Raw genomic sequence first — 27,992 nt, 5'->3', positions numbered from 1 at the left:
ACGACGACGGCCAGTGCAGGGTGAAGAGCTCGTGCATGTGCTCGGGCCGGTGGGTCGGCGCCAGCGTCGGCACGTCCGACAGCTCCAGTGCCGACCGGTACCAGCGCTGCACCAGCGGGTTCATCCGCGCCCACGTCGTGCGCGATGCCCACGATGCCGTCGCGTACGGGGTCACGTTCGCCTTGCTGTTGCTGTCGGTGGTGGTGGTGGTGGTGGTCTCCTTGTCCGCCGTTGTGGCCCCGGTGGCGTGGTCGTTGACCGCCACCACGGCTACGACGCCCGTGGACCCGAGGATGGAGAGGAGCGGGAGGGGAAGGCACAGGACCAGTGTCGCGACGGCGAGCGTGTCGTCCGGGAGCCTAGCGGCGCCTGACGCGAGGCGCGCCACGGAGGTGCCGGCGAGGAGCGCCGTCAGCGCAGGCGCCGCCAGCCAGTAGATGCGCAGGGTCAGCGGGTGCGCCGCCGCGCGGAACCGCTTCTCGTGCGCGACGGCCGCGGCGGCGGCCAGGTGCGCTGCGCACTGCAGCGCCAGGAACACCGCCTCCATGGCCTCGCCGCCCCTGTTGACCAGGGAAAGGACCAGCGGCGAGGCTGACTGTTGTCCTCGCCGCGTTCTACGATTAAAACTCGATTATTCATACGTGATGCACCAATATTTGCTATTCACTAAATTCACAACTGTCATACATGTGCTGCATTGCTGCAGCAAAGCACCCTTCACCGTAACAACAGAACTGAACTGTGGACTTTTGGTCTGCTGAGTACACCAATGCAGCAAGGATTGGCAGATCATCAGGATTCCTTACACCAATTACAAGGGACCAGCTTTTGAAACATGAACCGAAATTAGCTATAAGTACTTGCTCTAATCACATACATATCCCTTTTTTCCAAGATTAAAACTCCCCCAGTGTGTCCACACTCACCAAAACACATTCATTAAATCTAGAAGTATTTGTGAAGAATATCTTGGGTACAGGTATAACACACATAAAAAAAGGGAAAAAGGAAGGCCTTTTATACATGAGGAAGGAATAATATCTGGTGAGCTTATTGGAGAAAATAGACAACAGCAAAGACTTCATCACTTTCAGACCAACCTATATCAGTTTAGCATCGAACACTCTATATCAAAAGGAAGGCCTTTTATACATGAGGAAGGAATAATATCTGGTGAGCTTATTGGAGAAAATAGACAACAGCAAATACTTCATCACTTTCAGACCAACCTTTATCAGTTTAGCATCGAACACTCTATATCTGAAGCCATCGCTCTCAGGCAAGTGTCAACTAGTAGAAATCTCAGTATAATTTCCCTAGAACACAAAGGAGCTGGAATTCCAAAGTATTAACCGTCATTTCATTAATGGCCCGTTCGGCTTGCTGAAACTTGGCTGAAACTGACTGAAAAACACTGGTCTGGCTGAATTGTTGTGAGAGGAAAATACTGTTCCGGCTGAAAAAACAAGCCGAACAAGCATGTTTCTGGGTAAGCCGCACGGGGCCAATTGTAATCGACATCTTTATCATAGATTCATAAATAATACAATTTCGTGTGTCCGATGCAATTGGAAAACTGACAAATGCGTTGAAAATCCCCCACTCACCCCCCGCGTCGTCAGGTAGAGGTGACACAGGGGCGACCACACCATAGTTTCAGTTATCATCAAGTTATGCTAAATTTATACTCCAATTTTACTATATTTTGGTACAATATCTAGGTACGGTTGGTGAAATAAAGATTTGTGTGAAAATCTTCTCTTCTAAACCCTACTTTTAGTTACTATCAACTAATACTAGAGTTCCGGTGATTATTTCCAAGCAATTCTTATGTTGACTGACGTAACTAAAAATTCTAGTGTGGAGAAGGAATGTTTCACCCAATTCTTACAACATGTTAGATATAGGGGTACAACTACTGCTCACAAAAATTTAGTTGTAAAAGAGAAGTTTACACCTATTATGAATTTATGATAGAGCAAAATGTATTGCTTTATATGCCCATGTGAACACCAATGATGTCCGAATAGGTCCATGAATGGGCTGACTTTTGTATAGTACCATGAAGGCTTCTCACATAATTTCATCAAAAGTTTAAAGGTCCCGTCCACATCACAATATGAAAAAGCCCAAGAGTATAACTAGTAAGAAAAAGTCTATTTTACCTTCTTAAATTATTATCATGGTCTAATTTTTATTGAAATCTAAAGTTGAATATCCTTCCGCCCTCAATTATCAGAACGGTCTAAATTACCTCCTGTCATAACTTGAAGTAGTTTCTAAACCATGAAAAATGTCTTCTAAGCTTTTCAAAATTTTTAGAAAGATTTTAAAGATAGATTGAGACATAGGAAAACCAAATAAAAAATTTTAGCTCATGAAAATTTTTTTGGAAGCTTCAAAAAATTGGATTTTACTCTAGAAAAATTTACAAAACATTGTAATTGATGTAGAAATGCATTTTCAAAAATTTCCACACCAAAAACACAAAATGCAACCATCTTGAATATAACATACATTAATATTAAATGCATTCATGCTAGTTGCATCTCATGTTTTTATTGTGGAAAGTTTTCAAAATGCATTTATACATCGATTAGACTATTTTAGGAAATTTTCAATTTTTTCTAGATATATATCTAATTTTTCCGTAGCAAAATCTAAGTTGGGAGCTCCTAGAGTTATTTTCATGAGATCTATATATTTTATTTGGATTTATCATGTTAATCTGTCTCTAGAATTTTCCCAGAATTTTTAGAATCTTAGAGACATTTTTCTTATTAGGTATTTACTAGATTTTTTTTAAAAAAGAAAGAGAGATAAAACCACCTTAAAAATTCAATTTAAACCAGGGAATAAAGGCAATTTAGACGGTTTTGAGAGTTGAGGGGTATGCTATCCAATTTTGAAGATCAATAAGCAAAATCAGACTACGCCGACACTCTAAGAAGTGGAAGAGAGTTTTTCCTAACTAGCAAGCTACAGTAGTTTGTGTCAGTTCAGCCCACTTGACTTGGGCCCAAATCAGCCCGCTTAACCACATACAACACTAACAGTATTTTTAGATAATGGATAAAACAATATCCGGCCTCTACATCCATAGACGTACACAGCCCATTATTACAAAGTTTTGAAGGAAAAAGAGAGAGCCAGTCTTATAGATCGACCCGGACGCTAATTCAAATAGTATAAATGTTTCCATCCTTTATTGGATATCTCTAAAGCAATTATTTCTAATTTCTTGCTCATCGTAGAGAGCGCGTCCTTGGCTATCTCATCACGCTGCAGCTGGGCTCAAGAGCGTACGCTCCTCTAAAAATTACCTGCATCATAGAGTTAGATCTCATTTGATTAAAAACAACATCATTACGGCATCTCCAAATAGCTCAAAACATGGCAGCCACCCCCACCCAAATCAAATTTCTAATCCTTTTATTTTGATTAGTTAGCCAATTACCAAACATGTGGCTGATTGATCTTGGTTGGGTCAGACTAGTAGCAAAAAAGATAATCCTCCATATCATTTTGGTAAGGGGACAGTCTAGGAACAAGTGTTGGATAGTTTCATTCCCATTACAGCAGATGCACTTCTGACTCCCCTTCCAATTTTTCCTAGCGAGGTTGTCTTTGGTTAAGACGACACCCCTTTGCAAGAACCAAAGAAAGATTTTAATTTTTAGAGGAATTTTTATCTTCCAGATCTTCCTATGACAAAAAGGTGTTTGTGTATCTATAAGATAGAGATACATAGAGCGGACAGAGAATAACCCAGATTTGGTTAAACTCCATCTGAAGTAATCTGAACCTTCGACCAATTCGACATTTGAGATCCGTGCTACTAAACTAAGCCATTCTGCAAGTTTATTATCCACCAGAGCCCTTCTAAAAGAGATGTTTAGTGGGCTAGTAGTCATCACTTTTGAGACTGTTGCGTGAGAATCCCGCACTATATTATATAAGGATGGATATTTAAATTTCAGAGGCTTATCTCCTACCCATGTGTCGTCCCAAAACCTAGTGTTGGTTCCATCTTTAATATCGAATGAACCATTAGCCAGCACCTCATCTTTGATATGCATGAGTCCTCTCCAGAAATGAGAGTCATTGGGTTTGGCTGCCACCTGAGTTAGGCTCTTGGAGCTTAAGTATTTATTCCGTAAAAGAGATTGCCATATGCCTTCTGAGTTTAGCAGATTAACCAACCATTTGGCTAGAAGGCATTTATTTTGCAATTGTAAATTTAGGATACCTAATCCTCCTTGGTCCTTAGGACGGCAAAGGATGTCCCATCTGGCAAGACGATATCTATGTTTATCTGAGTAGCCTTGCCAAAAGAACCTTGATCTATAATGATCCAGGTTTTTAATGACCCCCTTAGGGATCTCAAAGAAGGACATCATAAACATAGGTAGGCTGCTTAAGACTGAATTAAGCAGAACTAGTCTACCCCCATATGACAGGTATTTCGCTTTCCAACAAGAGAGTTTCTGTTCGAAATGATCTTCCACCTTTCTCCATTCAGAATTCAGGAGTTGTCTATGGTGCATTGGGATCCCTAGATATCTGAAGGGATATTCCCCTGCATTGCATCCAAAGAGACCAGTATAAAAGGATTCCATCTCTTTAGCTGCACCATAGCAGAAGACTTCGCTCTTGTGGAAGTTGATCTTCAGCCCAGATAGCTGTTCAAAAGCGCAAAGCAACAGTTTCAGATTCTGTGCTTGTTCTGGGTCGTGATCAATAAAGATAATGGTGTCATCTGCATATTGTAATATGGATAGACCATCGTCTATAAGGTGGGGGATGACACCTCTTATCTGACCATCGGCTTTTGCTCTGTTAATAAGTAGAGCTAGCATATCTGCAACGATGTTGAATAAGATTGGTGACATTGGATCTCCCTGTCTGAGTCCACGTTTGGTCTGGAAATAGGGTCCTACATCATCATTGACCTTGATTCCCACACTTCCTCCAGTGACCATAGTTTCAACCCATCGACACCATTTGGGGGAGAAACCTTTCATTCGTAGCGTTTGTTGTAGGAAAGGCCACTTCACTTTGTCGTATGCCTTTTCAAAGTCAATCTTGAAAATGACACCGTCTCTCTTTTTGGTGTGAAGTTCATGGATGGTTTCGTGTAAGATAACGACCCCTTCCATTATGTTCCTACCTGTCATAAAGGCAGTCTGCGTTGGTCTCACCACAGTTTTAGCTACCATATTAAGCCTATTTGTGCCCACTTTAGTGAATATTTTAAAACTCACGTTAAGAACACAAATTGGCCTGTATTACTGAATTTTTATGGCATTATTCACTTTTGGGATTAAGGTAATAATACCAAAATTAAGACTGTAGAGATCAAGAGCCTCCCTATGCAGCTCAGCAAATAAGGGTAGAAGATTATCCTTGATCACTCCCCAAAACACCTGATAGAATTCCGCAGGAAAACCATCCGGCCCTAGAGCTTTATTACGCTCCATCTGGAAGACCGCCTCCCTCACTTCAGATTCAGTGAACGGGCTGATGAGGATGTCATTTTCCTCCGGTGATACCTGTGGAATATCCAGGTTTTGGTCTTCCCTAAGGGAGATATCGAAATTCTCCGGCTGGCCAAAGAGTTCTTTATAATAAGTCATAATATGACTTTTGAGATGATCATCACCGATCACAACACCTTGATCATTTTCAAGTTTATAGATATGTTGCTTGCGATGTTTCCCGTTGGCAACTAGATGAAAGAACCAAGTGTTAGCATCCCCTTCCAAGAGGGTTTTAACTTTGGCTCTCTCATACCATTTTAGTTCCTCCTCTCTCAGAAGGTTAACTAAACGTTCTTTTAAATAATGCTTCAGATTAATCTCTTGATCAGATAAGGGAGAGATCTCAGCTTTCTTATCAAGATTCTCTAAAAGAGCTAGCAGAGTCTTTTTTTCTTTTCGATATGACCCTGCAGTGTGTTTCGCCCAGCCCCTTAGATATTGTCGGAGTCTGCGGATCTTGAACTGCCAACGTTCAAGAGGGGTTGACCCAGAGCATGGAGATTGCCAGATATTTGCAACCATATCATAAAATCCATCTCATATCAACCATCCCCTCTCAAATTTGAAAGGACGATTGTGGGTCTGGTGGGTTGAAGCACCTGTGTTAAGAAATAGGGGAGTATGGTCAGAGATATTCCTATCCCTAGGTTCTACTGTTGTTAATGGGAACATGATTTCCCATTCCGTGCTAACGAGAACTCTATCTAACTTCTCAAAGGTTGGATTATCCCCTAGCCCCGCCCATGTGTATTGACGGCCTGCCATTGTAATCTCCTTAAGATCTAGAGATTCAATAATAGCATTAAAAAGATTTGGCCATTTAGGGTCAAAGTCCCCAGAACTTTTATCTTCTGGGCCTCTCATTATGTTGAAATCTCCTCCTAACATATATGGAAGGGTTTCTTTGGAGCACGTGTTGGCGAGTTCTACTAAGAAAGCACTCTTATTCTGTAGTTGTGCTGGTCCATATACCGTATATAGCACAAATTTGAAGTCATTTGATTTGACTCTTAGGGTGAATTTTACATAAAAATCTCCCTCAGCAATGGCTCCAATGTCAAAAACATTCAAGTCCACACCTAGAAGGATGCCCCCAGACCTACCGTGGGGTGCCATGGTGTGCCAAAGAAAATCATGTCCCCCACAAAGATTTTTGAGAACATGATCCGGGAACGAGTCCCGTCCTGTTTCGGATAGAGCAATAAAATTAATTTGCTCTTCCTTCACTAATTCAGCCAAAAACCTGTGCTTAGCCAAGTCTCCAAGACCTCTGTTATTCCAGAAAACACCCTTCATTTTATAATAATTTTTGAGGGGGTCTTTGGCTTTTTGGGAAGTTTGCCATTAACTGTATTCTTGGCACTATTATATTTTTTCTTCCGTCGGAGTGGAGAGAGATCTATGATTTGATCATTCTCCTCCTCCAGCAAATTCTCATTTAGATTTCCACAGGCGTGGCTGAGAATTGCATCAATTTGGTCATCCCGCTCATCATCACTCTCAAGATTGGAGAGTTTAGATTTAGCAGAACCTTTCTTTGTATTAGCACATAAAACTAACCTGTCTACCTCTAAGTTTTTTATTGTAACTACATCTGAGGTACCTAGGTTGATGCCTACCCTACCAAGGTTTGAAAGGACTTTGGAATCTGGAAAGCTAGTGAAAGAGTTACCTGGGAATTCAAGGTTCTTCTTAGCTGCCAGCCGTTCAGCCTTGTGTAGTGTATGGACGTCCGCTGTTGCCGCATTCCTAGAGCTTCGACGCGGCGCTTTGATGGGCGCTGCCGTAACTGCAGGTGCCATCTCTCCCACTGCCAGGGTAGTAGTGTCCACGGATATGGTCACCTCCTCTGTATAGGTCGTAGTCGGCGTCACAGGTGGTGCGGAACACTAACAGTATGGCGTGGTGAAAAGTGGCGTGGTGAAAAGTCTCCTCTGTCCTACTCCTCTCTTCTAAATCTGTCGTGTTCACTTAGAACTCAGCACGGCTTATCAGCCATTTCTACAGTGTTTTTCTCTCACAATAAATCAACGAACAGTTCTTTTCAGCAAAGCGAACAGTATTATATACTCTTGGCCTCCGTGTATCCTCTTACTGCCCCAGTAGGCGGCAGCTAGTCGTGAGACCAAAATATATAGTCCAACACAACACTTTAGAACAGCAAGCAGACCGGAGAGAACCATGGTCACCCTTTCTCTGGCCAAGGGAGGCACCAGGACGTTCGCCTGCACAGCGGCGATAGCAAGGAGAATAGACAAGAGCTAAGCCCCAACCCCATCATATATTCACATTCAGAACAACCTATATTAGTTTAGCATCACCCTGTATCTGAAGCCATCGCTGTCAGACAAGTTTGAACTGGTTGAAATCGCAGTATAGTTTCCCTAGAAAACCAAAGGAGCTGGAATTCAAAGCATTTCATTGTGATTGGCATCTTTATCATAGACTCACAGCATAGCCGCGCCTTCCCTTTCGATTAGGCCAGTGACAATAAGAATATAGGTGTAGTGATGAGAAACTCAACAATTTTTTATTCATTTTATGTTTTTATGTATTTTCGAGACTTTATCATCATGAAGGTATAATTTTATTTGCCCCTTAAAAGCATAGGTAAAAGTTTATATAAAAAAATCCTTACTAAAACATGTGATATTATGGATGCACTGTTCTCAACCTCTTCTTCCAACTTTAGCCATAGTGAGTGAGTATGTGTGCTGATAAGCTAGTTGCTTACCTATGCAGGGCAGCCAGGGATCAACAAGTGGTATCGGAGCCGAACAAGCGCTGTCGCCGGACTAACCGCTGGTGATGACGGACGTTTTGGAGATGGGCGACAGATGCGGCGCTGCTATGGCTGACCAGCCACGACAGGAGGTCATTGTGCGCATGGTGTGGGAGGTCAGCGGCACTAGTTGCCCGACACTGACTCGCACCAACTATGGTGAATGGGCGGTGACTATGAAGGTCAAGCTCAGAGACCGACGGCTCTGGAATGCTATTGACAAGGGCACCGACAACAAAGAAGACCACATGTCAGCGTTGGAAGCCATTCTCGCTGTTGTGCCAGAGGAGTACAGGGAGCCATTGGGGGCGAAGAGCTCTGGTAAGGAGGTGTGGGAGGCCATTGCGGCGATGCGCGTTGGTTCCGACCGTGCAAAGAAGGTGACGACCCAGCTGCTGAAGCAAGAGTACGCCAACCTCAAATTCAAGGATGGTGAATTGGTGGAGGACTTCTCCCTCCGCCTACAGACGCTCATCAGCAAGCTAAGGAGCCACGACGTCACCATCGACAAAGAAGAGGCGGTCTCTAGGTACCTCCACTCCGTGCCGGTGAAGTACATCTAGATATGTCTCTCCATAGAGACGATACTGGACTTGTCCACCCTCACCATTGAGGATGTGGTAGGTCATCTGTGGGCGGTGGATGAGCTCATGGAGCAAGCAACAGCTATATCTGGGCACAAAGCCTGAGCCTATGAGCCCGGCACGGAGCCCGCTATTTAGGCCCAGCCCTAGCCCGGCCCGGTCCGAAGGTCAATGGGCCCAGGCTGGCACGACACGGGGGTGCAGGCCATGCTTGGGCCGCACCCTAGGCCCACAGGCTGGCACGGCATGGCCTGCAAAATAACGGTAGGCCCGTAGCGGCCCAATGGCAAGCAGGCCGACGGCCGCCGGCCCAAGAACTCCCCCCTCCTCCCCATATATAAACCGCGACCCCCCCAGCCCCCACCCCCACCCTAACCCTAACCCCATTCCCCTCCCAACCGCCGCTGCACTTGACACCCGCTCGGTTGCTCGTCGCTCTCACTCATCGCTCTCGCTCGTCGCCACTCGCCTCCTCTCGTTGATCCATCTTCGCCGCCAGTGCGACCGTCGTCCTTGGATCCAGTGATGTCGTCACTGCTCCATCACCTCTCCCTGAGTTCCCTGCTCCCTCAGTCCCTCTTTGTCTTCCTTTTTACTCCTTCTCCTCTGTTTGTCGATGAACATGTGAGTCCACCTCCCCATCTCTCTTCCGCCGTCGCTCGCCGTCCTTCTTAATCCCGTCTTGCCCTTGTGTGGCCCTCGTCTTCTTCGGCGTCGGGCTCCGGTTGCACAGGCAAGTCCATCCCCATTCGTAACCCTAACCCTAGCCCCTAGATCTATACGTTTCTCAGTGTTTTGATTATGTTTTTGGGATCATTTTCTCATCCTTTTCTTCTTTTCGTGTTCTTTTTCTTTGCAGGTCTGCTGCTGATGCCTCGTCGTCAACTAGCCTTGGCATAGATGGACGACGGGCAATGGCACCGCGGCCAAGCCGTAGCCGCGCACCATTGAGGAACGGTGCTGGAGTTCAGCCGTCCGCGGCCGAGGGCCCCATGGCGTGTGACCCGTAGGGCGACGATGCCATGTTCCCTATGACTGGCGACGATGACTTGGTCGTGGCTGGGCTGTCCCCGGAGCATGACGATGATGGCCGTGACCCCTTTGCGATGTTTGATGACGCCACCCGTGAGACACAGCCGGCGATCGATGTCGATGCCGTCGATGCAGGGGCAACGGGGACAGGGACGGTGGACTCCAACACCCACTCCAACAGCACTGGTGTTAATGGTAATGCTGATGGTAATGGTACTCATACTCCTTCCTCTGGTGCTATTTCTGGACTTGGTAAGCGCAAGTCTAAGTGCCGGGGTGACTTTGAGGAGGTTTATGAGAAGATTAATGGTGTCGATGTGCGTGTTAGAGCTATATGTAAGATGTGTAGAACTGTGTTGAGTGCTAGATCTACTGCTGGTACTGGTCACATTCTTAGGCACCAAAAATCTTGCAAACAGAAACTTGATAATGCTTCTAGGGTTCAGTCTCGACTAGCTTTTAATGCTGATGGGTCTTTGCATAATTGGAACTATGATCCTGCTATTGCTAGAACTGAACTGTGTAGATTGATTGCTAGGCTTGATCTTCCTCTTGGTTTTGGTGACACTGATACATTTGAGGAATATATTAAAAATTCTCATAACCCAAGATTTGTTAGATCATCTAGAAGAACCACCACTAGAGATCTGGATAAGTTATTTGCTGAACGTCGTGCTATGATTAGGAACTGTGTGCATGCTTCTGCATCTGTTGCTTTGACTTTTGACATATGGTCTGGTAATGCTAAAGAGGATTACATATCTGTTGTTGCTCACTATGTGAATGCTGATTGGGAATTACAAAAGAAGATTGTTGGTCTTAGGTTGATTCAAGTTAAGCATTCTGGTGAAAACATTTCTGCTTCCATTGCATCTGTTGTTGAGGAGTATGGCTTGGTTGATAAAATCTTTTCTATCACTTTAGATAATGCATCTTCTAATGCTAAGGCTATGGAAACTTTGACACCCATGTTTGCTGGTTATCTTGGTTGTGATCCTGCACCTGATGATCCTGCACCTGGTTACAGTCTTGTGCATCAATGCTGTGCTTGTCGCATTATTAATCTGATAGTCAAATCTGGACTAAAAAGAATCAAACCTTATATAGAGGATTTTAGAACTGCAATTAATTTCTTGAACTCCTCTAATTAAAGAATTACTATGTTTAGAAACTACTGTGAAGCTAAAGGTATGAGACCTAGAAAATTTGGCTTAGACATGGATGTTAGATGGAATGCTACTTATCTCATGCTAAAACACTTGGTTCCTTACAGTAAAGTATTTTCTGTGTTTATAAATTTAAATTATGGTTCTGCACTGTTGTCTCCAGCCCATTGGCACGTGGCTGGGAAAATATTGGAGTTCCTGGAAGTATTTTATGACTCTACTGTTACACTGTCTGGTGTTTATTATCCTACCAGTCCTCTTGTGCTGCACCATGTTGTGGAGATTGCAACCCATTTGCATGCATGTGAAAGGGATGTTAATCTTAGACCCTTTGTGTACCCTATGCAGCATAAATTTCTTAAGTATTGGAAGGACATTCCTCTCTTATACTCATTTGCATTCATTCTTGACCCTAGAGCTAAGCTCAGAGGTATGCAAAGGGTCCTCCATTTACTTACTGAATATACTGGTACTGATTACACTACTTACTATGCTGATTTGAAAACTGAGTTGAATAAAATGTTTGAGAAATATTTGAGAAAGTTTGGTGCAACCAGGTCACAAAGGGTTGCTGGTCCTACCCCACCCACTGGTAAGAGAAAACAGACTTGAGGGGTAATTTTTGGAGGATCAGGTCTGCCTGGTCCTTCCAGTGGCACTGCCTGTTCTTCTTCTCACTCTACTGCTTCTGAACTTTCAAGCTATTTGGACAGCGACTGCATAACTGCTTATGAGGATGGTTTTGACATTCTTCTATGGTGGAAGGACCATAAACTAACCTATCCCATCCTGGCTATTATGGCCAGAGATATCATGTCAGTTTCTATTTCCACTTGTTCTTCAGAGTCTTGTTTCAGCTTAGCAGGGAGGATCCTAGAAGAACGGCGCCAGAGCTTGAAACCAGAACATGTTGAGATGCTAACCTTGTTGAAGGACTGGGAGCTAGGAGAGAAGAGGGAACAACATGAAGCTACTGATACCAAGGAAATTGAAGATGCATTCGAGAATCTGTTCCTAGATGAACTAGAAGGTGAAGATGATGCATCTGGTGGCTGAGAGTGGCATTGGTTGGCTGGGAGTGTTGGAGTACTTTTGTGTGAGTTGAGAGTGGATGTGTCCCTCACTCACTTGCTTAGTTTTCATTTGAACATTTGAACAATGGTCTGTAATAACTATGTAAGATTAAGACATTTGGAGCTGGCTACACTCTTTTTTTCTGCCTAGGGTTTCTCACAAGGGTGAGTTTTACGTAGGTAGGTTTTTAATGAGGCAGCATTGCACAAAATAGCTCTTTTTGATATTTAAATCTGTTGTCTTCATCTTGCTGTTGCTGCTGTTTATTGCCTAAGTGTCCTAAATGGCTAAGTGTGAAAAAATTGTGTTGGTCAAAATTCATACTTATGTGTTCATGGTTGAAAAAATGGATTGAGATGTTTATTTGGAGGTGTTTTAGATTTAACGGGCTGTGGGCTGGCGCGGCCTGCTATTTTTGCCGTGCCTCACGGGCCAGCACGGCACGAAAAATGGCCTACAGGCCCGTGCCTAGGCCGAAGGCCAGGCCCGCAGGCCGATGAGGCACGGCCCGTAGGGCACGACGTGCCTCCTTGGCCCAATAGCCATCGTGCCATGCCGGCCCGTGACCGTGCTGTGCCGGGCCGGGCCACCCGATGCCTAGATATAGCAACAGCAATGACGCACAACGGCAAGCTGCTACTGACAGAAGAGGAGTGGGATGCCCGAATGAAGGAGAAGAAGTCCAGAGAAGCCTCCTCCAGCCGCGGTGGCGATGGCAAGCGTCGCGGCAAGGCTTCTTCGAAGAAGAAGAAGAAGGTCGACCCCAATGCTTGCCGGCGCTGCAGGAAGACGGGCCATTGGGCAAAGGAGTGCCTAAATCGCAAGCAGGAGAAGAAGGCTAAGGCTCATCTGGCGTAGGCTGATGATGATGATGAGGCTACTCTCCTGATGGCGACGTTCTGTGCACTGCACGACTTTGAGGCTAAGGAGAAGGGAGATGGGATGGCGGTGGAAGGGCTCGGGAAGGCTCTGAAGGCTGTCAACCTTGACGAACCACATGTCTAAGTCCACCTCGGACGTGTGGGCGGCGAGCAGGAGCAGTGGTGGTACCTAGACTCCAGCGCTAGCAACCACATAATGAGCTCCAAAGCAACCTTCTTCGAGCTCGACGATGATGTGACCAACACGGTGGTGTTCGATGAGAAGGCGGCATGGGACTGGGATAGTCTAGGCACGGGGGAAGCTGGCGGCTTCACCAGCACCTTCGTCGTTGAGCGCATGGTCAGCCACGGTGATGGAGACTCTAGAGAGGTGGTGCCGACCACTCTAGCAACAGAGCCGAGCACTCCTAGGGCAGTGCTGAGCACTACAGAGGGGGTGCCGGGCACTTTAGTAGCAGTGTAGAGCGCTCCAACAGTAGAGTCGACCACTCCAAGAGTGGTGCCGATCGCTCCAGCAGTGGATCCGACCATTCTGGCAATGGTGCTGAGTGGTCCAGCAGCGATGCCGACCACTCCAGCAGTGGTGCCGAGCGGTCCAGCAGCGATACCGACCACTTCGGCAGAACAGGGAAGCCGAGGACCACCGATCGAGTTCACCTCCCCTCCAAGCGACATTAGTGAGTTCGTGGATGCCTTCCATGATGGCGAGGAGGTTCGATTCCACAGGCTAGACAACATCATCAGTAATGCAGGGGCCATAGGCCTGGCGAGTCAAATGCTCGATGATCCAGAGCTGCTCCTTGTTAGTGCCGAGGAGCCACCGACGTTCGCAGTGGCTGAACGCGACGCCAATTGGCGACGGGCGATGTTGGAAGAGATGAAGACCATCGAGGACAATGGCACATGAGAGCTGGTAGACCCACCGATGGGCTGTAAGTCGATCAGCTTGAAGTGGGTCTACAAGGTGAAGCGGGACAAGCGTGACACCATTGTCAAGTACAAGGCTTGACTCGTCGCCCGTGGCTTCGTGCAGCATGAGGGCATCGACTTCGAGGAAGTCTTTGCTCTGGTGGCATGAATTGAGTCTGTTTGCTTGCTGTTGGCCATGGCAACAATGAAGGATTGGCGTGTCCACCACCTCGACGTCAAGTCTGCGTTCCTCAATGGCGAGCTCGCGGAGACGGTCTTCGTTAAGCAAGCTCCGGGCTTCGCCATCAAGGGCGCTAAGCACATGGTGCTTAAGCTGCGCAAGGCGCTCTACGGGCTATGGCAGGCCCCTCGGGCATGGAACGCCAAGCTCGATGCCACCTTGGGCGAGCTTGGGTTCACTCGCTGCGCTACAAAGCATGTGCTCTACACACGAGTAGAGGACATCATTGGTTTCAAGCATGAGATGGTGGCTCGTTTCAAGATGAGTGATCTTGGCGTGCTCTCCTAATACCTCGACATCGAGGTGAGGCAGGGGAAGCAGAGCATCTCCCTAGGTCAGCGCCTACATGGAGAAGCTGCTGGAGCGCGGCAGCATGGCGGAGTGCATGCCGTGCATGACTCTGATGGAGGAGCGGCTGAAGCTGAGTAAGCACAACACTGCTGCAAAGGTGGACGTGGTGCGCTACTGGAGTATCATCGGCGGGCTACGCTACCTCACTCATACCCGACCGAACATTGCGTTCGCGATTGGGTACGTTAGCCATTTCATGGAGGACCCACGCGAAGATCACTGGTTGGCAGTGAAAAGGTTGTTGCGCTACATCAAGGGGACGCTCGATCAAGCGATCATCTTCCCCAAGAGTGGCGGCAAGGGAGGGTTATGGCTCATGGTGTTCAATGAGGCAACCCCCAAGACAAAGGAAGGTGGACCGGAGCTCACTGTTTTCAACGATGCGAACATGGCGGGCGACATTGATGGGCGACAGAGCACCTCCGGTGTGCTCGTCTTCTTTGGAGCGGCCCTCATTGCTTGGCAGTCGCTAAAGCAAAAGATCGTGGCGCTATCGACGTGAGGCGGAGTACGTCGCAGCGGCCACGACGACATGCCAGGCTGTATGGCTACGCCGGCTGCTGGGCGAGCTGACTGGCGAAAATGCTCACCCACCAGCTTTGATGGTGGATAACCAGCCCGCCACTGCCCTCGCCAAGAACCCTATCCTCCATGATCGGAGCAAGCACATCGACATCAAATCCCACTTCCTCCAGAACTGCATCGATGGAGGGTAGATCGTCATCGAGTTTGTCGAGACCGGCAGACAGCTCACTGACATCCTCACCAAGTCACTCGGTCGCCTGCGGTTTATGGAGCTGAGGAAGATGATTGGTGTGGATGAGGTCAAGGCATCGAGCTAGCAGCAGGATTAGGGGAAGAATTGTTAGACATAATCTGCTGCTCCCCATTCTCTCCTTGGTTGGAGACTGGTTGGCTCGGCCGACCACTCCCTGTTGGGAGTTGAGGACTGATCGGCTTTGCTGACCAGTCCCTGTAGCTGTAGCAGTTTTACAATATGCCACCTCTAGTATATTAGTTGGTAGCTATTACATCAGCCAAGACTTAGGTAGTGGGCTGAGGTAAGCTTTGTATTGCTAGGAGTAGTTGGTATACTCTGTACCTTAGTAGTAGGTAGTTGGTGAACCCTGTACTTTAGGAGTAGGTAGTTGGTGTACTCTTGTACTCAAGAGTAGGTAGTTGGCCAACAACTATGTACCTGGTAGAGGTACAGCTAGAGTTGTATATATTCAATCCAAAGGGCAATGGAATACTTAGTTCAGTTGCCACTAACCAAAGGATAGGGCTTCGGCCAACGTTGGTGCTTGTGCTGAGTGTGTGCGCACGCTGTTCTCAACCTCTTCTTTTATGTCTAGCCATAGTAAGTGAGTGTGTGTGCTGGTAAAGCTAGTTGCTTATCTGTGCAGGGCAGCCAGGGATCAACAACAGTTAGTTCTTGAAAATAAATATTGGTTTAAAGGGGACGAGATAAACTTATTTGGGGCCTAAGTAAGAATAGTGAATTCTCACCTTCTGAGTACTGTATCAATGTATAAGTTGTTTGGTTACTAATGGGGTTTGGCTTACCAATAAAGAAATCTGGCATTTGAAGTTTACTTTTGAAGATTGAAATTAGTTTTTTTTTACTTTTGTTATTATTCCTTGAATTCAAAGGACAAGGCATTATACTAATTTAAGATCTATATGTAAAATTGAAGCATAAAACTAAATGTGTTAGGCTAGATCGTGGTGAAGAGTAATTTTCTAGCAAGTCCACTTTTATTCTGTGAGAAACACCACCGAGTGTAATGCATGAGAGGACGTCTCCTCTATTTATATGGACTCAATTGGCCACCTCCTCCATGCATCTCTTTGCTAAATAGATGAACCAATAGTCAACCGCACCACAACAAATGCCTTGAACAACGAATGGGCTAGAGACGCAGTAGTGTTTGAAAAGGAGCTCATGCATGCTCATACATCCTTCGCCTTAAGACATCTGCCGCCACCGGGGATGATCTAGTGGGTGTATCATCCATATGCAAGTCACTCTACTAGTGTTGATGTTTTAGTCAGACATATTTTGTTGTGAGATTTACAGCCATGGACAATGGATCTGACAATAGAGTGGTACAAGGAAGGAGAAAGGTTGCAATGGAAGGTAGCCTACGCAACTGTCTGTTCACGGCTTCTATGTATTTCGGCTTCTCCGTTAAGCATATTGTAGCAACGCTATTCATTCAAACTATTTTCTCTCTTCACAAATTACATTATGAAGTAATGAAGCTATGTTTTTTGAGCTTCACAGAAAATATTGGCACCGAAGCCCGACAAGTCTTACCAAATGAGCCATATGAATGCAATGCACCTCCACTTATGAAGCAGTGAGCAGGGGTGTATGTGCCAAAATTTTGTATACTACACATATTCATAGTGCTACTGTCCCAGTGTATCGTGTGATAAGGAATCACCACTATTACAAAAGCAATTTTCAGAGATGTCTCCCTTTTTTTTTTCTAGAGACAGCTCCATCAAAAACCACATCTAAAGATGACTTTAGGAGGAAAGCAAACAAATGGCTTTTGAAATTTTATTTTGTATAAAGAATGTCATATTTTCAACCTGTGCCTAGATAAGCGATGATTTTCCAAGGTGGTTGTCGCTTTGGAATACAAAAAAATTGAAGCTCACATGCTCTTGGTTTTAAAAAGACGTGTGGTTAGGGATGAAACCAAATCGAATATAGACGGATATATGTGATCCTGCATTCTATCTCACATCATGCATTTTATCCTATATTTTTTTCTTGGATCTAAGAACCGGATACAAATCATGTTGAATTTTGATATCTATCTCATATACATATCAGAAATCCAATTTTGAGTATTCGGATTCAGATATGGTACGGATATTAAAAGTTCAGATTTAGATACGGATTATCCATGTAGGGTTTTGACCCTCTCGGAGCAGACGTATGGCTTGTTTTCATACCTATGCATGTGTGGTCGTGTGGATGTCATTTTACCATATCAGGTTCCCGGCCTAGATTTCTAGCCTGTTCATCAGAAAAGATTCATCCAGCTCACACCTATATGAAAAAGACCAAATGTATAGCTTTAGCAGCCTCCAATAATTTTCTATGTCAAATTCGGCCCACATGATAGACCTCCAAATCAGTTGATAAATTAAACAACCACATGTAGCACTGGTAGGTGGCAGCAGCATGTCCTGGGGAAGACCATCTTCGTCCTTTCCCCTTCTCAGTCCTTATTTTTTATACTCTTGGCCACCAGAAAACCATGCTTTGCTCAGCCTCCTTATGTTCCAATCATAAGTTCACATTGGAGCTTTCTTTTGCTGGCTCACGATGATTCTCAAATCCTAATTGTCATCTCACCATCTAGGCAAGGGAGGCACCAGGATATCTCTCGCCAAGACGGCGTGTCAGCGAGGCTTCCCTAGCTACCTCGGCACGACAAGACAGGGAACAAAACCCAGGCAGGAAGGCTAGATACCCTATCGGCACATCTGAAGTAGTGAGGCTCAATAGGAAGACACGGCCTAGTGTGTAGGAAGACACGGCCTAGTGTGAAGGTTGCCGGCCGAGACTACACCAAGTAGATAGTAGAAGAGTATCTATCTGGGAATGGAGAGAGGGACGAGAAATATGTAATAAAATGGGCATGTTCGGCTGGTATTAAAGCCGGCTGAAACTGATTTGTTGTGTGAGAAGAATACTGTAGCTGGCTGATAAGTCCAAACGAACAGGCCAAACTCGAATTCTACTGAAAACTGTCCTCATCGCGTCCGGCTTCTTCCCCTTTTCCAAGTCTCCTTCCTTCTCCTTCGCTCTTGTGCTAACAAATTAAATTGGTATCAGACTCTTCTTCCGATCCTGGGGTCCGATCTGCTGCACGACCACTTCACTCGTCTCCAGAGCTCTTGCGGCGCCATGGATCCGAACCTTAAGCTTGCTCGATGAGCTTGGCCAATGCTTCGACGATCATGACGCCAAATGGGAACGTCGCTTTGCGGATTTTCACCACGAACGCATCACCCGTGATGTGTTTTGACTGATGACTCACATCAATGACGCGTTTGTTCAATACGCATCACTGATATCTTGACGTCAGTGACATGTTTTTATGTATCATTGATTTATTCACATCAGATACATATATAAGTGACACATTTTTTCCGCATCACTGATAACTGTTTAGACGCGCCACTAATCTGCTTTTCTGACATAGTGTAGTTAGGGAAGAGACAATGAATAAGAATAGCACATGCAACTGGGGAGGTAAGAGAAAAGAGACTTATTGTTCTGCACTCCTACATATTATAAGTTAAATTGTAAATGTGGGACGCACTTTGAAGAGGTAGACATTAGAGCAAAATTGGCTAACTAGCACTCATTACGTGGCCCATCTTGGTACTATGGTGCAATACACTAAAGTTGCTCTGTTAGTTTCTAGATAGAATATATCCTAACTTTTCTTGAAATATCATACAAATGCCTACCTATATATATGGATTCTTCGCCTCCTCCATGTGTATCTGGCTACAATAGACGAGACCAATAGTCAACCTTAACAAACGCCCTGAACAAAGAATGGGTAGGGAACCATACCAGCCGTGTTTGAGAGGAGCTCATGTATGCTAGCTAATCCCTCCTCGTCTTCTTGGAATCAAACTTGATGTGGGTCTAGCTTTGTTCATACGCTTTCTTTGGCTCTACGTCATTTCCAAATCGTGGTTGTCTAGGTAAGAAAGGCACCGAGACATTTGGTGGTGCCAAGGGCATGATTTCTATGGGTGTATGATCCAGGTGCAAGTCATGCTGCAAATCTGGCGGCACTGATGTTTTAGTTGGACATACTTTGGTGCACGATTTGTAGCCATAGACGATGGTTCAGAAAATAGAGTGGTATAAGAAAGAGATGGACTGTAATGCAACACATCCTATGCAATTATTGAGGACCTATTTGATATGGCTTCTCTTTTCAGTACATTATAGCAACCTTGTTTATTTAAGTTATTTTTTCCTCTCCTTACAAAATACACTAGGAGCTGTGAATATATGTTTTTAGGCTTTATAATATAAAGCTCTGGTTTTCGGGAGCAATAATACTGCTACAACTACAATATCGGAGCTGAAGCCTCAGGAGCCCCGCCAAGCGAGCTGTGAACGCAATGCAGGCTTCGATTATGGAGGAGGTGGCAGGGGTGTACTCTTGACAAAATTTTGAGTACTGCCCTTTACTCATTTACAGTACTGTTCATCATTTTATCACTGATACACATTGATAGTGTTACTGCTGCAGTACATCCTGCTATAAGGAAACTCGAGAGATAATAGACTTTGATCTCTGCTGACAAAAATGCAGATCGTCAGCATGATTCATTGATTCATCACTACGATTTCAAGTGATCAGCCATTCAACTTTCCGAAAGGAAAAAGAAAGAAAGAAAATAGAAATAACTGTTCCCTTACTCTCTTTTTTTATGTTTGACGTGTTCATAAATCTTTTACAACTTGAAGGGACCAGGTTTTGAAAAATCAACTAAAATTAGCAATGAATACTTTATGCCGTATTCACCAAACGTATCTTGGTGGGCCTACACCCTACAGGGCCTAGCACTTTGAGTCAGCAGCCCCCCCACACCTGACGATAGCCATGGCAGCAATCTGGCACGCAGCTTGGTGAGGACAGTGGACACTCACCATCTTCATATTCTAGGAAATTTGGAAGAAAAGAATCGCCAAGTTTTCAGCTCCTTACAAAAATCAAGGGAGAAACTGCAACTTGTGATATATAGTAGCCGATTCCAAACACATGGTTAGAGTGGTACATCAATCTTGACTGTTGTCACTCTATCTATAGCCTTATAGTTTTCTCTTGTTTTTATTGTCCTCTCTTGTCTCTGCATCTCTCCTGTGCTGGCTCACTTTATTATGAGAGGAAATATATACACAGTATACTGCATTAGAGGATGCCTCCTTATTTATTATATGGAATCTAGGCCTCATCCGTGTGTATCTTGCTATGATAGACGAGAGCTATATAACTGTACCATAACATAGAAGTGGATTAGAGTGAAACTTAGTTTAATTTCAACTCCAATCCACTTCAACACATGTGGATTAATGTAAATACATGGCCATCCGAACAAAGATATTTGCTGCCATTGAGAGCTGCGATGCAATATGCAATCCACCTATGCAATTGAATTCAGTATTCACTCGATTATGAGAGGACCGGAGGGACCAGGGGAGTCGGTGCCAAAATTTTGTGCTACCCTTTACTACATCTCAGTACTGTCATGGATAGCGATATATTTGGTATAAATAAAATATATACACATAAAAACAGAAAAGAAGACAAATGCCTATATGATTTGACTAGTTATAGCATCAGGCAGAACCTGATGAGGCATCATATTCACTCTAATGCAACAAGTTGCAACCGGTAGAATTATTGCAATTCCAATGTATTAACTACTTTACATTTCGTTGAACTTGGTATCAGCATCGCAGGTTCACATCACAATTCCTACGCACTGGCCATTACCGTCGTTCGACCACGCCTTCTAAATCTTATATTGCATATTTGGACTTGTAAACCATCTCAAATTAAAAAATTTATCAGCTATAAAGTTTTAAATCTCTTTAAATTCTATAATTTTGATATAATGTTTATCTTAATCTAGTTGTCATATGAAAAAGTTGTGAATTTTTTGGTGCAAAACATGGTATCATTGCCAGTTCGTGACTTCAACCGACATTGATAGCACCATGCCTATCACTGCCGGACGGAGCCATGAACTGGCAGTGATAATCCACCTTCACTGCCGGTTGTGCTCTCACTGCTGATTGAAGCCACGAAGTGGCAGTGATAAGCTTATCACTTCCGGCCCCAGTACAACCGACAATGATGATTTGGTAGTGATTGCGTGTTCTGGCGTAGTATATGGCAATGTGAACACCAATGATGTCCCAATGGACTGATGACATGGGCTCTCTTACTTGTGTAAAGTACCACGAAGGCTTCTCACATAATTTCATCAGAAGTTTTATGGTCCCATCCACACGATAATATAAAAAAGCCCAAAGTTATGATTAGTAAGAAAAAAAAATTAATTTACCTTCTTAAATTATCATCGGATCTAATTTTTGTTGAATTTTAAAACTGGATATGCTACCGCCCTTAACTATCAAAACCATCTAAATTACCTTGTATCCTAACTTGAAGTGGTTTTTAGACCATGAAAAATGTCCCCTAAGCTTTTAATTTTTTTAGAATGATCGTGGAGATAGATTGAGACACGAGAAAACCAAATAAAATATTTGTGCTCGTGAAAACTTCTTTAGAAGCTTCCAAAAATTGGATTTTTCTCTAGGAAAATATAAAAAATGTCGAAAAATATGGAAACATTTACAAGACCAGTAATCGATGTAGAACTGCATTTTTAAAAATTTTCCACAACAAAAACACGAAAAAACATCCATCTTGAATTTAACATACATTAATGTTGAATGCATTCATGCTAGTTGCATCTCATGTTTTGTTTGTGAAAAGTTTTCAAAATGCATCTATATATTGATTAGAGTGTTGTTTTGGGGTTTTTTTTTTATATTTTCTAGATATTTTCCCATTTTCAGCTAATTCTATTTTTTCGAAGCTCCTACATATATTTGCATGACCTTTGAATATTTTATTTGGATTTATCATGTCAATCTATCTCTACTGTTTTTCTCAAAATTTTTAGAATCTTAGTGACATTTTACATGGTTTAAATTATATTATTAGGTACTTGATGTTTCTTAAAGATGAAAACTATCTTGAAAGCCATTCCAAACCAGAGAACGAAGGTAATTTAGGCAGTTTTAAGAGTTGAGTAGGTAGGATATCCGGTTTTGAAGTTCAAGAATAAAAGAAACTGATCATGTCAACAGTGGAAGGGACTTTTTTCTAAGTAGCAACATGCAATAATTTCGTGTCAATTCGGCCAATGAGAGATGGGCCCCAAATCAGTCATTTAACCACATGCAGCACCAGCTGTTATGAATGAGGTATAAGAATATGAAGTAAAGAATCAAGCCACAGAGGAGACACACGATTTAACGTGGAAAACCCCTCCGATGTGAAGGGGAAAAACCACGGGCACCAGCCAGCAACAATCTCACTATCTCAAGAGTTTTGGGTTACACGCCTATGGTGGCTTAAAAGAGAATTAAGTCTCCACGAAACCCTAGCAAGGGTGTATATACCCAAGCCTCCGGCGACGGGCCTCCGCTTCGCTCCGTCAGAAGCCCGGCCTATATCCTGGAGTGAATTTGGAACAACTCCAACAAACTCCACCTTAAGACAAAATTCATCTTGTATCATAAATCAACCCTTCATCCTGAACATAACAAAGATAGAAAACCACTGGTGCCAACAATAGTCTCTTGGACTATCCAATTAAACCAACTAAGCTTGAGCACAGCTCAAACTTAGCAACAGGAACAGGCTTTGTTATCATATCAGCAGGATTATCATGAGTACTAATCTTGCATACCTTCTTCAATCACATCACGCACAAAATGATACTTGATATCTATGTGCTTAGTTCTCTCATGGAACATCTGATCTTTAGTGAGGTAAATTGCACTTTGACTGTCACAGTGCAAACTTATGCAAGATTCAACTCCACAAAGCTCAGCGTACAAACCTTTCAGCCAAATTAATTCTTTGCACGCTTCACAAATAGCCATATATTCTGCTTCAGTAGTAGACAAAGCAACAACTGACTGTAAAGTAGCCCTCCAACTCACAGCACAACTGCCAACAGTAAATACATAACCTATAAGTGATCTTCGCCTGTCCAGATCAGCAGCATAATCAAAATCCACATAGCCAATAAGACCCTTATCAGTTCTTCCAAACTTTAAACAGAAATCTGCTGTGTCTCTGAGGTACCTGAAAATCCACTGAACTGCCCTCCAATGTTCTTTGCCAGGATTAGACATATATCTACTAACAAGACTCATAGCATATGACAAATCTGGACGAGAGCAAATCATGGCATACATCAAAGACCCCACAACACTAGAATAAGAAACCCTTGACATGTATTTAATCTCTGCATCTGTACTAGGACACTGAGCAGCTGACAACTTAAAGTGAGGTGCAATAGGGGTACTAACAGCCTTAGCATTTTGCATGTTGAAACGCTGAAGAACTTTCTTGATATAATTTTGTTGACTAAGAAATAGCAAACCAGATTTTCTGTCTCTACTAATTTCCATACCAAGAAATTTCTTAGCACTACCAAGATTTTTCATATCAAAACCACTACTCAATAGCTTCTTTAACTTAGTGATTTTAATCTTACTCTTGGCAGCAATCAGCATATCATCAACATATAACAGCAAATATATAGGTGATCCATTAACATGCTTGATGTAAACACAGCTATCATACTTAGATCTTTTAAAACTGTGTGCTAACATAAATGAATCAAACCTCTTGTTCCACTGACGAGGGGACTGTTTCAAACCATACAAGGATCTCTTCAACTTGCACACATATTTTTCCTTGCCAGGCACTATGAACCCTTCTGGTTGGTCCATGTATATGTCCTCCTCAAGCTCTCCATGCAAAAACGCAGTCTTCACATCTAACTGCTCAAGCTCAAGATCATGTGAAGCAACAATACTAAGGAAAGTACGAATTGAACTGTGTTTTACCACTGGAGAGAACACATCATTGTAGTCAACACCCGGAATTTGACTGTAGCCTTTAGCAACTAACCTTGCCTTATACTTTGGAGGCTCGCTTGGAGATAAACTCTCCTTTCTCTTGAAGATCCATTTGCAGCTGATGGTCTTCTTATTCTTAGGCAAAGGTACAATCTCCCATGTACTGTTCTTCTCAAGAGACTGCATCTCCTCATGCATAGCAGAAATCCAATTCTCAGTATCACCACAACGAATAGCTTCTTTATAGGTTGCTGGCTCATGAACATTCTCCACCTGTTCAGCACAACTCAAAGCATAGTAAGACAAATTACACTCTTCAATAAAACGCTTAGGAGGTGCAATTGTCCTTTTTGACTTGCGTTGAGCAATAGGTAAATCCTCCTCTAACTGCAAAATAGGAGTAGTTTGCTGAACATCATCATGAGCATCATCCTCAGCAACATCATTATCATGGTCACCATGCTCATCAACAGGCTCCACCTGCACACCTGTATCATCATCAACATGCTCCACCTGCATACGCATACGCTGCAGCTCTTTTTCTGAAACATGATCTGAGGGCAAACTGTCAGTAAACATCACAAATTCATTGAAAACAACACTCTTGCTCATAAAAGTCTTTCCTGTTTCAGGATTCCATAATTTATAGCCTTTGACTCCCGAACTATAACCAAGGAAAAGACACTTAACAGCTCTAGGCTCTAATTTTCTATTATTAACATGAGCATAAGCAGTGCATCCAAAAACTTTCAACTGTGAATAATCAGCAGGCGTACCAGACCATACCTCAATAGAAGTTTTTTTATTTAGTGGAATAGAAGGCGACCTGTTTATCAAGTAACAGGCAGTATTAGCAGCTTTAGCCCAAAAATGCTTGCTCATCCTGGCATTAGACAGCATGCAACGGGCCTTGGACATGATGGTTCTGTTCATGCGTTCGGCCACACCATTCTGTTGTGGAGTATGGGTTATGGTGTGATGTCTAACAATGCCTTCCGATCTGCAATAATCATTAAATTCACGCGAACAAAATTCTCCACCATTATCAATACGAAGCAATTTTACCTTCCTTTCAGTTTGTCTTTCTATCATTACTTTTCAGTCCTTAAAAGTAGCAAAAGTATCATCTTTCTGTTTCAGAAAATAAGGCCAAACCCTTCTAGAGTAATCATCAATAATTGTAAGCATGTAACGAGCACCACCAAGTGAGGACTTACGGGAAGGACCCCATAAATCAGCATGAACATAATCAAGAGTACATTTAGTGGTGTGAACAAAAGTGTTGAAATGTACCCTTTTATGCTTCCCGAAAATACAATACTCACAAAACTTTATTTTACTCGAAGTGCAGCCATCCAGCAGGTTTCTCTTCATCAATTCTGCCATACCATGGTGACTCATATGTCCCAAATACATATGCCAAAGGTTAGTTTTACTAGGTTCATCATTAGTAACAGCAGCAACAGCGGAATCAGAACCAGGTAAAGTACACCCTTTAAGGACATATAACTTTGCAGAATTAAGATCACCTTTCAAGCAAACAAGAGAACCTTTTGATACCTTCAGAACGCCATCTGAACCGAAATATTTGTAACCTTCTGCATCAAGCGTGCTCAATGAGATAAGATTTCTGGACATCCCTAGTATATACCTGATGTTTTTCAGCGTGCGTGTCATGCCATCATCAGTCTTGATCTGAACTGATCCAATCCCCACAATGTTACACGGGTTATCATCTCCCATCCGCACAACATCCCCTTTCCGCATAGGCTTATACGAGCTAAACCAATTTCTGTTAGTGCAAATATGAAATGAACATGCGGAATCGAGAATCCATTCATCATGACCAGCAACACACCCAGCAAATACTACCAGACAATCTCCAGAATCATCATCAGACGCAGCAGCAGCAACAGAGACCTTACCAGCCGACTTTTGTTTCCTCTTCTCCTTATTCTGTTGTAGCTGGTGTTGGAGTTATTCTCTTGTAAAGCCTGCATCACGTTCAGATCAGCCTATGTCATTTCAGCATCACCCTGGATCTGAAGCCATGGCTCTCAGGCAAGTTTCAACCGGTACAAATCTCAGTATAATTTCCCTAGAACGCCAAAGGAGCTGGAATTCCAAAGCACTAACCAACGTCCATTTCGTTGTAATTGTAACAGGTATGGATGAAAACGGTACGGATATTTATTCGACCGTCCGTTCAACCGAACAAATATGAACACTTATCTAGATAGTTACTCGGATATCCGTAATTTTTTTCGGATACGGATACTAAAACGGATATCTTAGGCGGATATCAAATACGGATGTAATATCATCGATATCCGGCGGATATCGGATAATCCGGTTAAGTATCGGATATATCCGGATATTTAAAAACGGATATTATCCGGATATTATTCAAACGACCTTGGATGGAGAAATGATCAAAATAAAAATTATAGATCTCAAAAAGTTATGAAACTTTGTTGTTTACAACTTTTTCGTTTGAAATCATTTAGTGCTTCAAAATTTAAACCATCCAAACTTTCTCAAATGGAAAACTAGTTTATAGGCGTCAAAATTTAAAAATCACAAATTTGAACCATCCAAACTATCTCAAATGAAAAGTTGACCAAAATAACAATTGTAGATCTTGATGAGTTGAACAAACTTGGTATTCAAAACTTTTCAATTTAAAGTCATTTAGAGTTCATAATACTAGAGTCAAAGTGTTTTTTTTTCATTTGACCAAATTTGACTTGGTCAAATTTGCTCAAATGAGACACTAAATGACCTCAGATGAAAAAACTCTGAATACCAAGTTTGATCATCTCAGCAAGATCTACAATTGTTACATAGTTCATTTTCCCATTTGAAAAAGTTTTATCAAACACTAGTCACAAATTCTTGAATCTCATATAGACTTTCTGAAACTATGTCACACACTTGTGAAATTTGAACTATATTTTGTTCAAACTTTCTCAAATGAAAAAATGGCCTAATAAGGATTGTAGATCTTGATGAGATGAACAAATTTGGTATTCAAAACTTTTCAATTTGAGACAATCTAGGGTTCCGAAAACTAGTTTGTAAACGTCGAAATTTAAAAATCATAAATTTGAACCGTCCAAACTATCTCAAATGGAAAGTTAACCAAAACAAGAATTGTAGATCTTGATGAGTTGAACAAACTTGGTATTCAAAACTTTTCAATTTGAAGTCATTTAGAGTTCATAATACTAGAGTCAAAGTGTTGTTTTTTCATTTGACCAAATTTGACTTGGTCAAACTTGCTCAAATGAGACACTAAATGACCTCAGATGAAAAAACTCTGAACACCAAGTTTGATCGTCTCAGCAATATATACAATTGTTACATAGCTCATTTTCCCATTTGAGAAAGTTTTATCAAACACTAGTCATAAATTCTTGAATCTCATAGACTTTCTGAAACTATGTCATACACTTGTGAAATTTGAACTACATTTTATTCAAACTTTCTCAAATGAAAAAATAGCCTATATAAAGATTGTAGATCTTGATGAGCTGAACAAACTTGGTATTCAAAACTTTTCAATTTGAGACAATCTAGGGTTCCAAAAACTAGTTTGTAAACGTTGAAATTTAAAAATCACAAATTTGAACCATCCAAACTATCTCAAATGGAAAGTTGACCAAAACAACAATTGTAGATCTTGATGAGTTGAACAAACTTGGTATT

The 27,992-nt window shown here is 43.1% G+C and overlaps 1 protein-coding gene across 1 annotated transcript; it reads left to right on the top strand.

Moving 5' to 3' along the window:
• The first annotated feature begins 14,555 nt into the window (after window positions 1-14,555).
• On the top strand, window positions 14,556-15,062 carry LOC136526437 (secreted RxLR effector protein 161-like). The gene has a single exon (XM_066519103.1). The coding sequence runs from the start codon at window positions 14,556-14,558 to the stop codon at window positions 15,060-15,062; it is 507 nt and encodes a 168-aa protein (XP_066375200.1).
• Window positions 15,063-27,992: the final 12,930 nt, after the last annotated feature.

The sequence above is a fragment of the Miscanthus floridulus genome, chromosome 19 (assembly GCF_019320115.1).
Source record: "Miscanthus floridulus cultivar M001 chromosome 19, ASM1932011v1, whole genome shotgun sequence".
NCBI lineage: Eukaryota > Viridiplantae > Streptophyta > Magnoliopsida > Poales > Poaceae > Miscanthus > Miscanthus floridulus.
This window is presented reverse-complemented; position numbering and strand designations above follow the sequence as displayed.

Bases quoted from the DNA above. Each gene is read 5' to 3' on its own strand.
- LOC136526437 (XM_066519103.1), top strand. From the start codon at position 14,556: ATGGAGAAGCTGCTGGAGCGCGGCAGCATGGCGGAGTGCATGCCGTGC.